We start from the raw sequence: 12,852 nt of genomic DNA on the forward strand, positions 1-12,852 counted from the left end.
TTTGGGGTTCAAAAAATATAAGACAGGGTCTTATTTTCAGGAAAACACGGTATATTCTTTCATGCTACCTTAACAATTCTTAATAATTTATTAAATTTCTATGCTATCTGGCTCCCCGCAATTCTGTCTTTCATTGTATCAAGTTAATTCATTTCATCCAGTGGATTGGATAAATAGTATATTGCCTTTCTATAGGCTGTTTCTTAATTCTGTCTTTATTTTTCCTTCTTTATTATTCTTTCTGAAGGTTTTACTTGTATTACTCTTTACTTTGGTTTCATTTTAATGAGTCTGTCAATTTTTGCTGGCAGAAGTATGGCTTACAAATTTAGAATCAGAAGAGTTGATTTAAGAGTTCCACAGCTATATAATCTTGTATCTAACAAATGATGTCATTTTTAACTGAGCAGAAAGCCCCAAAGTAAATGCTTTGATGCAGTGGTGAAATGCACTTACCTTCGCTTCTGGTTCAGGAATGTGAGTGCGCGCACCTCTTCTGCACATGCGCAGAGGGTCAAAACAGGACGTAATGATGTCCTGGCAGGTGGGCAGAGCCTCCCGCCGCTGGTGCTACCAGTTCACGCGAGCCAGATAGATCCGGATGGATTTCACCGCTGCTTTGATGGATATGTCAATCTATATTTATATTAATTGGTTATGGGCATGAAATGGTTATTATCTTACATTATTTTGGTGGGTAAACATGCAAATGTGATTAAGATCTCTTTCTGTCATTGTAGTTTTTAAGGCAATTTTAAGAAATTTCTTTTTAATTAAATATTGTCCCCTAATAAACATTTATTTAAATTGAATAAAAATGTATCTCTCTTAATTTGTGCTCTTTGAACAGTTAACGCACACAAGGCAAATATTTCCTACTAAATACAACAAATTGTTAAAATCCTAGAATCTTCATTATGCGAAAGGGTGGACATTTTAATGGGAAAATAAGTGAAGCAGAAATTCAGTAAGATTGCTTTCCACCTTATGAAAAAAGCAGTCAATATGTTTAGTCAAGAAATTAGTATAAGAAAGAGTTACTCAGTGACAGTGATGCTGCTACCGGTAGTTAGTTCAGATGGTTTTGCAACTGAGGGGAGACTTTAGATTAGCACAACCCTTGATCACAACCGACTCTTCCCCCTTGTTCTTCAGTTTGCTTGCATATTTCTGTATGTCAGAAAGATCCCTCCATCCAACCTGCCTGATTTTAAAAAGAAAATTTACTTTGCTTTTAGATGGATTTGAGTCCTAAAAATCATGGTTACTGGAGAGCAGACTTTGTTTTTGTTGCCATTCACTTTCTACATTATGATATGAAAAGATTATACTGCACTCTACATCATTTATAGAAGTCAGAATGAAATTAGGATCTCATAATTTGTTTTAGACTAAAGGACAATGTTGTAAGAAACACAACCCCACCCCCTGAGACCAGCATGATCAGGTGTCACCTCTAGGGATTTTTAAAAATTACTTTTTGGGGTAATTTTGATGCTAAATTTGCTTACAATGATCCCTAGTTAATTAAGATGCTAAATTTGCTTGCAATGATCCCTAGTTGCAAGTATCTTAAGTGTTGTATTAACTTGCACATTAATTATGAGATCTAGTTGATAAGCACATTGCCTTTTGTCATCTTTTTGGGAGAAAGTTCCAGGCTCAGGCTGTGGAATCTCCGAATAGAAAGAAAGGGGCACTGAAACAGGCGTTTTCATGTTGACGGTATTGACTGGGCTGTATCATCAATAATGAGCTGCATGGATCAAGGAACTATCAGTGGAACAACTCCCGGTGTTCCTCTGTTCACACTTTGTATACCAAACCCACCGATCAGTGGGTTTAGATGTAGGCGTCCAGGCATAGTACTAAGCGACCAGGAAACGCAGATCGCTTTTGGTGAAGACTCCCGACGGCACAGTGGGGAGAGCTTTGAGAGAACCGGAGAGGGGGCTCTAATGTGGAAAGACTCGGCCGAGGAGGACGCCACTAGAGAGAGAAGGAGGAGGGGTTAGATCGCATTCCAAGGGAGCTTGGAGGAAAAACGGAATCAAAGAGGCGAAAAGCGGAAGAGCGCCCGGGCGCAGTTTAGGCGCAGGAGTGAAGCCGGGAGCAAGTGGGATTCAGGGGACGGAAAAGAAGCGAGGCGTGGAGATAATTGCGCGGATTCATTCCAGGCGTAGAAGGCTCGGTCTATTATTTTCTATTCCTCCGCCTACCTTTTCCTGGTTCAAGAATAGCATTGTAGCCCAGCAAGAAAGAGAGGCGCATCGATTTTCGCCAGCCGCGAAGAAATTAAAGGCGGGAAAGCGCACCGAGAGAACTGAAAAGCAAAGCGGCGCCATGCCGTCCAGCAACCGTCCTGGCGGCTCAGCTTGGACGACGCCTGCGTGGAATTGGAGCCGTGACTCGCTCGGGAAGGTAGACGGCTCCGAGGGCGGCGTGGACGCGGCGTGGTCAGGGAGCAAAGGCAACGGAAGCAGAGACCCCTACGGGCGGGACGAAGACCTGGCCAAGCTGGAGATTGCCGTCCTGGCTCTGACCTTCGCCTTAGCTGTGCTGGGCAACTTTTTCGTGCTGCTAGCGCTGCATCACACGCCGCGCAAAAAGGCATCCCGCATGCATCTTTTCATCCGGCATCTGAGCCTGGCCGACCTGGCGGTAGCTTTCTTCCAGATCTTGCCCCAACTTTGCTGGGAAGTCACGCACCGCTTCCATGGGCCCGACGGGCTCTGCCGCGTGGTGAAACACCTGCAGGTCTTCGGCATGTTCGCCTCGGCGTACATGTTGGTGGTGATGACGGCCGACCGGTACATCGCCGTGTGCCACCCGCTCAAGACGCTCCAGCAGCCGAGCAAGCGCTCGCGCTGCATGATCGCGGCCGCCTGGGCGCTCAGTTTCTTGCTCAGCGTCCCCCAGTACTTCATCTTCTCCCTCAGCGAGGTGGAGAGCGGCTCGCAGGTCTATGACTGCTGGGCGCACTTCATCAAGCCGTGGGGGGCTCGCGCCTACATCACTTGGATGGCCGGCAGTATTTTCGTGGCGCCCGTCCTCATCCTGGCCACCTGCTACGGCTTCATCTGTTACCACATCTGGAGCAACGTCCGGGACAAGACGCGGCGGCAGAAGCGAGAGTGGGCTCCGCCACACGAGGGCGCCCTGCGCAAGGGGCTGCTCTTCACGCCTCAGGTCAGCAGCGTCAAAAGTATCTCGCGCGCCAAGATCCGCACCGTCAAGATGACCTTCGTGATAATTTCGGCTTATATTGTGTGTTGGGCCCCTTTCTTCTCGGTGCAGATGCGTTCCGTCTGGGACGACCACGCCTCCTGGCAGGGTAGGTACTGTGGTCAGATCAGCTACTGATCCTGTCTAGTATCTGGCTCCCTGGCATATGACTCCAGACAAAAGCCATTCGCTTGGGCCCTTGCAAGATGCTTAAAACATAGCTGCCCTGCACTTTTAAGCTGTTCTTCACCTGTGCTGATGCCAGATGGCTTTTAATCCAAATTAAGAAAATTCTGCCCAATTTGGGACACTTTGGAAGCAGCCAGGCACCATTCTTCCTCCCCCTCTGTCTCTCTCCCCTCCTAAACTATTATCCTACTCTGTTGCACTTCCAACTTTCTGGGCCAGGAAAGCAATTGCAGATGCTTTCTTTTCTGTGAACGTATATACTTGCATATGCGTACTGGTTCATATAAAACCATATACAAATTAAATCCATATATACAAAGTTAAAGCATCAAAATGTTCATAAAAGTAAGCAGAACAAGAAGCTTTAAAATGAAAAAAAATATTTTTTGCACTTTCCCAGTTTGGTACAATGTTTGTTGCAGCTATTGTTACATAACTCCCTCAGCAATATTTGTGTGATATTAAGAATGTCTTGATTTGAAACATAGCAGGAAAATTTATACATATGTTATATAAGTTTATATACCGGTATGTCTCTTACTATTCAACTGCCTTTGTGAACCAGCTAACCTATGTACTGTTTCATGATTTTTTTCCCATTCCTCAAAGGATTTCATCCTAGAAGGATTTCATCCCAGTCCTCAGCCCAGATGAATATTACTGCAAAAAGTCACCTTGCAGTATTTATTCAGCTGGTTCATTTGGGAGCGGGTAGAAAAGAAAAGAAAAATATTCTAGCATTTAACTGGTAGGCTTCTCTTAAAAAAAATCTGCTCAACTGAAAAGTGAGCGTCTCAGAAAAAGAGAAATAGTAAATTTTAAAAGCCAGATTTTGAGCCATTAATCTTCAGCACATCAGGCAAATATTATTGCCCTGATATGCTGAGTGGAATACCATGCAACAGCAGCCTAGATCAGAGATCAGCAGGGGAGCAAACATTTACTCAGTTGAGGGGAAGTTACTGTTTCTTTGCTCAACAGCTAATCAAGCTGCCTAGGAAAAGTAAAGTGAATCAGGCAAACCAGAAAGCAATGGTTAAGCCAGAAAACAAACAAAATATGTTTGCCAGGGCTCAGGGGGAGTAGAAGATGGCATCATCTGTTGGTTGGTGACCCTTTCTCAACAAGATTCCAAGCCTACATTCCACTTAACACAATTTTTTTTAAAGCAGAATGCTATTGTCTTGAATGTGTGTAATTTTTTGGTGCCTCTCATTTATTACTCTCATTTATTTCAGTGTTGGAAACAGCATTCAGTTTTACCATGTTTGCATTTCAAGAGGACCTAGTAAATATGTAGCTTTTTACATGATATATTTTGAGACTTTCTTTGAAAAAGTGTTCTGAAAATAAATCTAAAGAGACTCATTTAATATCTCATCTAAATGGTCATTCAATTGTAATCCTGACTAAATGGGGATGCATCATAAAATTAAATGCACCATAACTTCCAAGTCTTACATTTACTGCAGTTCACTTAGAAATAAATAGATTGGTTCAAGGAACCCAGTATTACCAAATTAAAACCCAGTATCAAACTAAAAGTGTCAGAACTTTCAGGATTCTCTTGTACTATGATTTTGCATAAACTATTTTTCCCCCTATTAAATTCAGGATAGGATTTAGCTAACTCTTTTTAATATATATATAATATAATTTTATGCACATTTCCATATGTATTTCAGGTGGTCTTTATGAATAAATGTGCTAGGGTTTCAGCCTAAAATTTAAATGCTGTGCATCAGTACATATGTCTGTAACCTTGTTCAGGGTTTTTGGAAGATATTGGAAATTACCTTACACAGGTCAACAAGCTTAAATATCAGTGTCATAGGATTTTATAATAGAGTGTTCCAAAAGAACAGAATATGTGTAGCTCAAATTTGAAGTTTTCAAGTTTTCATGCTCTCTGAGCTTGGTTGTTTGTTTGCAGACATTTAGTTATCTAACTAGGTAACATTTGCTAGTGAGCATGGGGTTTATTTGCTTGAGGGTGTTTCATTACCCAGATAGTAACACCTTCAGTGCTAGTGAGTGGGCTGTTCAGCAAAAAACAATACCCTAATCAAGGAATTACCAAGGAGAAAAATACACCCGACAAACACTGGCAGAGCAAAATACTGTATATAAACAGGGAGCAAACCCCCCACTTACTTGCACTGAGTTTAAACTCATTTGCATTGAGTTTAAACCACCAACGTTTAAACATTAAAAAATTCTGTTTTATATATTTCTTTCCTATATAACGTGTGAGGAAAACACAGTAACTTGTGTAGATTTTAAAGCAGGAATATATATTGATATTTTTCATTGTTATATACCAATGCATAGAACTGCCACTGTATATAAAAAAAATCTTTCTGCCTGGAAATATACATTCAATAGAAGCCTACACTTTACCAGATAGGATGATAGTATGATACCCCTGTACAAATTAATTGAGACTAAACTCTTGAATTCACTGGTGTCTGTTTTTGGCTACATAGCCCAAAACTGGCTATTTGTAAAATGCTGAAAATTTAACAACTAATCACAATCAGCCAGCTGCATTTAATATTTAATAATATCGAATTTAGATTTAATAAGAAATATGTGCTGTCCTTTAAACTGATGAGATGAAATATTTTCTCAAACAAAATTAATGAAAAAATATCCAGTATCTGTGTGATCATTTTCCTCTTCATTGTTTTGTTTTAATCTCCCACAATAAATAGCAAAACTAGAAAGTTCATTATCATCTCATTGGTTTACCAGAGTAAGGGGAATTCAAGCATAAATGCCATTCTCACAATTTCTGCTCTGAAAAAAGATCTCAACTTCTCTATCTTGCATTTCCACTTGAATTTACAGTAAAAGATGCCACAAGGAATATTTGCTTTCTAAATGACCACATACTAATACTGACTTTGTTACTGTAAGCAATATTAAATGGTACACCAATTTTACAGTCTGAATTATTCTGTTCTACAATAAATTCAAATGATTCTTTAATTTCAAGGTTATGGATAGCCATTTGTTATTTGTGATGATATACAATATTGTGTCTGTTTTAGCTAGTTCATCCCAAATTTGCCCATGGTTAGCTGACTTGCACATTATTAACTGAACGATGGAGAATCTTTTTTATTTAAAAAAAAATTGGCACTGAGTCTTGTATTCTTAGAGGAAGTTCCTATCCTCTAGGCAAGCTTGACAGCAGAAGCTTTAATATTAGCAATAGGACAGTTCCCTGGAGGTCATCTGAGTTGCATGGAAGATGGAAATTATGGCTGCTTTCTTCTCAGCAGTATATTGTTTTTGGTAGTCACCTTGGTCATCTTCATAGTAGGCCTGATATTTTCTGTAAATTTGTTTTTGATCTGTGTGTGTTATAAATGTAAAATGTACTAAATCTATGAACAAGCCACAAAGAATAGGATAGGATAGGATTGGAGTTGGAAGGGACCTTAGAGGTCTTCAAGTCCAACACTCTGCTCAGGCAGGAAACTCTATCATTTCAGACAAATGGTTGTCCAATCTCTTCTCAAAAACTTTCAGTGTTGGAGCATTCACAACTTCTGGAGGCAAGTTGTTCCACTGATTAATTGTTCTGTCAGGAAATTTCTCCTTAGTTCTAAGTTGCTTCTCTCCTTGATTAGTTTCCAACAATTGCTTCTTGTCCTGCCTTCAGGTGCTTTGGAGAATAGCTTGACTCCCTCTGCTTTGTGGCAACCCCTGAGATATTGGAACACTGCTATCATGTCACCCCGAGTCCTTCTTTTCATTAAACTAGATACACCCAATTCCAGCAACTGTTTTTTATATGTATTAGCCTCCAGTCCCCTAATCATCTTTGTTGCACTCTTTCTAGAGTTTTAACATCTTTTTTATATCATGGTGACCAAAACTGGATGCAGTATTCCAAGTGTGGCTAGATATAATAAATGATAGAGTTCTATAACTTTTGTCAAGTCAAGTTATAATTGTAAATCAAAGTAATCTGCTCCTAAACCATAAATAAAATAAAAGTATAGTGAAAGGAACAAAAGGTAGGTAAGACAAAAACAGAATGTGTGAATCTGTTGTGATGGACAACACATTCAGTATGGTCCAGTAGCTTAGTCATTTTATTTATTTGTTTTGTTTATTGAATTTATATGGCCACCCATCTAAGAAAGCAACTCTGGGCAGGCAACAGAATAAGAACTGTCTTCCTGGGAGGAGAAAAGAGAGGGCTAGCAGGGATGGCCCCAGTCTGATTTTGGATGGAATGGTGACCAAATGCTGCAACAAAGAAGCCCTGCCTGATCCTTCCAAATGACTGTTTTGATTCAGCAGGACCCAGAATGTGCCCTTCCTGCCAGAATGATGGGGCAAGTAGCTTCAGAGAGGCAGTTCCTCTAATATCCCAGCTTAATACCACAAATTGCAGCCAGAAGCCTAACATGGACATATTGTGGTTATTAGAGCAACTTTACTGAAGGAGTATTTTGAATGGAGTATAAATATCTGTTTACCTTTGGAAATGTAATGCAGAATTATAATCTTACAAAATTTAATGCAGATTTTTCTTAGATTTTGCTTTTAAAGAAATATTAGCATACTAAATTGTAGGTCTTTGTTAAATAATGCTCTACTTTTTCTCAACAGATTCAGAGGATGTAGCAATTACAGTGACTGCCCTTTTGGCCTGCTTGAACAGTTGTTGCAATCCATGGATCTACATGTTTTTCAGTGGGCACCTCCTACAAGACTTCTTGCAGAGTTTCTTGTGTTGTCGAAAAAGATTGAATAAAGAAGATACTGAGAGCATCAGCAGAAGACAGACTTCTTTCACTAATAATATAAGTCCAACAAACAGTTTGGATACATGGAGAAAATCACCAAATTTATCATGATTTATTAACCATTTCAATTTCTTTCTAGACCATTGATAAAATACTGATATCTCTTTGAGTGCCAAAACAGCACTTTAGCTACCAAGTATCATATGATCAATAAAGTAATCAATTGGCAAAAAAGTTACCATTTTATGTTAATGAAAGCTACCAATTAATATGTAAAAATATATGTGAACATGTAGTCAATGATATTGATGGAAAATCAGACAACATGCAATATTTTTCCAGACAGACAATTATAAACCTTGGCATTAATCCTTAGTGAGGTACAGCATTCTATGAAGTAATGGCTACCACTCTATAAAAATATTTGCCCAGTCCCCTCAAAAGTCTTGCTGAGGAACATCCTAATCTTTCAAAAAATGACTAAATACAGTACTTAACTCTATGATCAACCATTTATAGGTAGTCCTAGATTTATGACTGCAATTGAGCCCAAAATTTCTGTTGCTAAGTGAGATAGTTGTTAAGTGAATTTTGCCCCATTTTACAACTTTTCTTGCCACAGTTGTTAAATGAATCATTGCAATTGTTAAGTTAGTAACAGGGTTATTAAGTGAATATGGCTTCCCCTTTGACTTTACTTTCAGAAAGTTGTAAAAGGTGGTCACATGATCCTGGGACATTGTCATAACCAGCATAAATATGAGTCAGTTGTCAAGCATCTGAATTTTGATCACATGTCCATGGGGATGCTGCAACGATTGTGTGAAAAACAGTCATAAGTCACTTTTTTCAGTGCTGTAGTAACAGTCATTAAATGAACTGTTGCAAGTGAAGGACTACCTGTATCAAAATCCTATTGGAAACAATGAATGGGCCTGATCTAAAGCTATGTAGATGACAAATAACTGTGGAACACCAAACCAATATTGATTTTTCAATAATGAAATACTATGGAAAGTTTTAAGCTATTCTGAGAAACAGAAAAAACAATATAAAGTATTGGATTCTTTAAGGGAACCCATTGAATGTTTATATCATTTGTAATATAGTATGTAAGAAATTGCTTGCTAGTGACTATCTTTATATTTAAGTAGGTGCATGGACATATTTATAACAGGGCTTTATCAACTTAAAAGTGTCAGAAAAAAATCATTGTTATTCTGACAGCAAAAGAATAAAAGTTTCTTTTATCAATCTAAAATTAGAATTTAGAAGGCTGGCCAGTGATATATTAAGAAGTTTACTTTTTATATTGGCATCGGCTGACATCAGTGGTTCATTTGATTGAACTGGCACTACTCAAGAGAGACCACACATCATATGCACATATAAGTCCATTCCTATGACAAATGAGGTTCATACACTGATTGGCTGGTGGTACAATTCTTTGTGCTTGAGACTGGAAGGCAGGTGGCAGTTTGGAGGACCAAATTTTAAAAAAAGAATGTGTTTGGTTAAGAGGCCTCTAGAAGCAGGTAGTTCTTTCATATTTCTTTGTATATTTTTTAGAATAGAACACACTTTCATTAGTGGCTCAGTTGAAACTTGGATCAGTAGCATTATATGATTGGAAAAGAAATACACTTTATTTATTGTACCATAGGTAATTTTTAAAATCACAGGCTGTCACTTTATTTTTTTATTGGTTCTCATTACATCTCTGTGGCACATATAAGTATATTATATATATATATATATATATATATATATATATATATATATATATATATATATATATGTCTTTGGTTATTCGGGTTTTCTCCCGCGTAAAATTGGAGGTTTCTTGGCAACGTTTCGACGAAGTCTCATTCGTCATCTTCAGGCTGGTGTTCTCGGCTTCGTGCTTCTAGGAGCAATGCAGCTCCAGCTTTTGTACAGCTCCAGCTCCAGCTACAAAAAAACCTTGGCTACGTAGGGAAAACCTGGCTAGAAGAAAAACACACATAAACCCTACGAAGAAGTAAGAAAATTGATACTGTGCCTTTACAGGGAGGATATGGGTGTGGCCTACTGATGACAGCTAACGAGCTAGAAATGGATCTATTTAGGTCTCCCACCTAGCAGTTAGAGCTTGCTAGGTGTTAGAAAGGAAAAAAGCCCAGAACCGAGTAGATGTGATTCTACTGAGCTGGAGCTACAAAAAAACCTTGGCTACGTAGGGAAAACCTGGCTAGAAGAAAAACACACATAAACCCTACGAAGAAGTAAGAATATATATATATATATATATATATATATATATAAAAATCCATCCTTTCTAAGGTAGGTTAAATGAGGACCCAGTTTGTGGGGGCAATAAGCTGACTTTGTATAAATATACAAAAGTATGAAGGCTATTGCTTAACGCATTGTAAGCCGCCCTGAGTCTCCGGAGAAGGGCAGCATATAAATCAAATTAAAAAAAAAAAAAGTAGAAAAGCAGCACAACTCGCTTTTGCAACAACAATATTCTGGTGACTTTTATTTAGATAGTAGAACACAAACAATATTGCCAAGCCAAGTAACTAAAGTGACAGAAGGGGAAGAGGCAGAGGTTTTCCAGATAGTTTTAATGCAAAATTAAATATTTAACTGATATTTATGATATTTTTCCTACATTACTAGTTACTTTGCAATGTGGTATAATTATCCTGACTTTGTCATTTTGCTTGTTAAAGGTGTTTAAATGTGTACCAAAAGGGCATATTAAGTTTTCTCAAACCATTATATGCCCAATAGACTTTCATATAAATTTAGATGCAACAACTGACAATACTGTTTATTTCTTCAGCCTCTTTTAACCTGTTAATTTTTCTTGACCTTAATAAATTCCATTAGAATTTGGACTCTTTTTTTTTTTAACAACGAGTTAATAAACCTTAATCCCAAAGGTGCTTTTTCAAGATGCAACTAGACTCTGTTTTTTCTTTGAAGACATTTCAACCAGAGCTAAAGAAGCTTCTTGGAATAGAAGCAAAATGTCTTCAAAGAAAAACCAGAAAGTCCAATTGCGTCTTGAAAAAGCACTTTTGGGATAACCATGACCTGGATGACAAGAGAATAAGTTGTCAGACAATAGACAATAAGCCTTAATATTGTATTCACTCAACTCATTCTACATTTTGAGATATCATTTTTCAACTTAAAGTGAACTGCTCCAAACTCGATTGCAGAAAATATGACTTCAGCAACAGAGTGGTCAATGCCTGGAATATACTACCTGATTCTGTGGTTTCATCCCAAAACCCCCAAAATTTTGACTTAAGACTATTTACTGTTGACCTCACCCCATTCCTAAGAGGTCTGTAAGGGGCGTGCATAATAGCACCAGCGTGCCTACTGTCCCTGTCCTAATGTTTCCTCTACTTGTATCTATTTTATATATTCAATTCATGCTTATAATTATATAAATTACCTAATACATTCTTGACAAATAAATAAATAAATGGTGGGGAAGAAAAGAACATAGGTTAAAGGTAACTAAACTGAAAATGTATCCTGAAGAAAATTGTTCATATAGAACATATTTTTAAAATTATAATGTTTGTTTGTATGCATATATGGTATATTTTTTATTCTTCCATTCAGTTTTATCCTATTCTTGGAAATTGCCTGGATGCTTTCCTAAAGTTTTTTTGACAAGGTTTTTCAGAAATGGTTTACCATTGCCTCTTTCCAAGGGCTGAGAGAGTGATTTAAATCCTTGTGCCTAAGGCAGGATTAGAACTCATGGTCTCTTGGTTTCTAGCCTGGTTCCTTAACACCACACCAAATTGGTTCTCACCGATAGGACAGGAGTGAAATCCAGCAGGTTCTGACAGGTTCTGGAGACCTGGTAGCGGAAATTTTGAGCAGTTCGGAGAACAGGTAGTGGAAATTTTGAGTAGTTCGGAGAACCGGCAAATATCACCTCTAGCTGGCCCCAGAGTGGGATGGGAATGGAGGTTTTGCAATATCCTTCCCCTGGAGTGGGGTGGGAATGGAGATTTTGCAGTATCCTCCCCTGCCATGCTCACCAAGCCACACCATGTCCACCAAGCCACGCCCACAGAACCGGTAATAAAAAAAATTGGATTTCACCAGTGCGATATGATATATGTGTGAATTAGATAAATCATGTTCAAAAATTACATTTGGTAAACTTAAATATGGCATTTTTTTTATTTAAAATTTTTTAACAATCATAACAACAATTTTTCCCCCTCCCGCCCCCCCATCTCCCCTCTCCCTCCCACCCCTCTCCCCCCCGACACACATCCCCCGGACTTCCCAGAACAAAAACAGGGTATAGCATAACAAACATAAACCAAAATAAGCTAACTTTCTGTGGTCTCCAAACTCCCCCTTGCTCTTTAACTCCCCTTTCAACTAACTAAACATATTCAAAAAGGAAATATAGATTTCATTCATAAGCTATTTGAAACTTTTTAGTCTGATATTTGTTTTGAATATAGTCAATCCATCTTCTCCATTACAATATATATCTTTCATTTGAATGGTCCTTCAAATATGCTGAAATTTTAGCCATCTCTGCTAAATTCACTACTTTTAATGTCCATTCTTCAATAGTAGGCAAGTCTTCCTTCTTCCAGTACTGTGCCACCAAGAGTCTGGCTGCTGTTATTAAATTTAA

The 12,852-nt window shown here is 38.4% G+C and overlaps 1 protein-coding gene across 2 annotated transcripts; it reads left to right on the top strand.

Moving 5' to 3' along the window:
* Positions 1-215: 215 nt before the first annotated feature.
* AVPR1A (arginine vasopressin receptor 1A) lies at positions 216-9,434 on the top strand. Of its 2 annotated transcripts, none has more exons than XM_034403282.2 (2): positions 216-3,334; positions 8,044-9,434. In XM_034403282.2, the coding sequence occupies exons 1-2, from the start codon at positions 2,344-2,346 to the stop codon at positions 8,289-8,291; spliced, it is 1,239 nt and encodes a 412-aa protein (XP_034259173.1). In that variant the 5' UTR covers positions 216-2,343; the 3' UTR covers positions 8,292-9,434. The 2 variants fall into 2 exon arrangements, with proteins under 2 accessions (XP_034259173.1, XP_087730248.1); XM_087874122.1 differs by having other exon boundaries at positions 216-3,189; positions 8,044-8,154.
* Positions 9,435-12,852: the final 3,418 nt, after the last annotated feature.

Source organism: Pantherophis guttatus, chromosome 7, assembly GCF_059756535.1.
Source record: "Pantherophis guttatus breed Tessera chromosome 7, ASM5975653v1, whole genome shotgun sequence".
NCBI classification, from domain to species: domain Eukaryota; kingdom Metazoa; phylum Chordata; class Lepidosauria; order Squamata; family Colubridae; genus Pantherophis; species Pantherophis guttatus.

Bases quoted from the DNA above. Each gene is read 5' to 3' on its own strand.
- AVPR1A (XM_034403282.2), top strand. From the start codon at position 2,344: ATGCCGTCCAGCAACCGTCCTGGCGGCTCAGCTTGGACGACGCCTGCG. The intron at 3,335-8,043 runs GTAGGTACTGTG...TTTTCTCAACAG, and splicing joins CGACCACGCCTCCTGGCAGG to ATTCAGAGGATGTAGCAATT.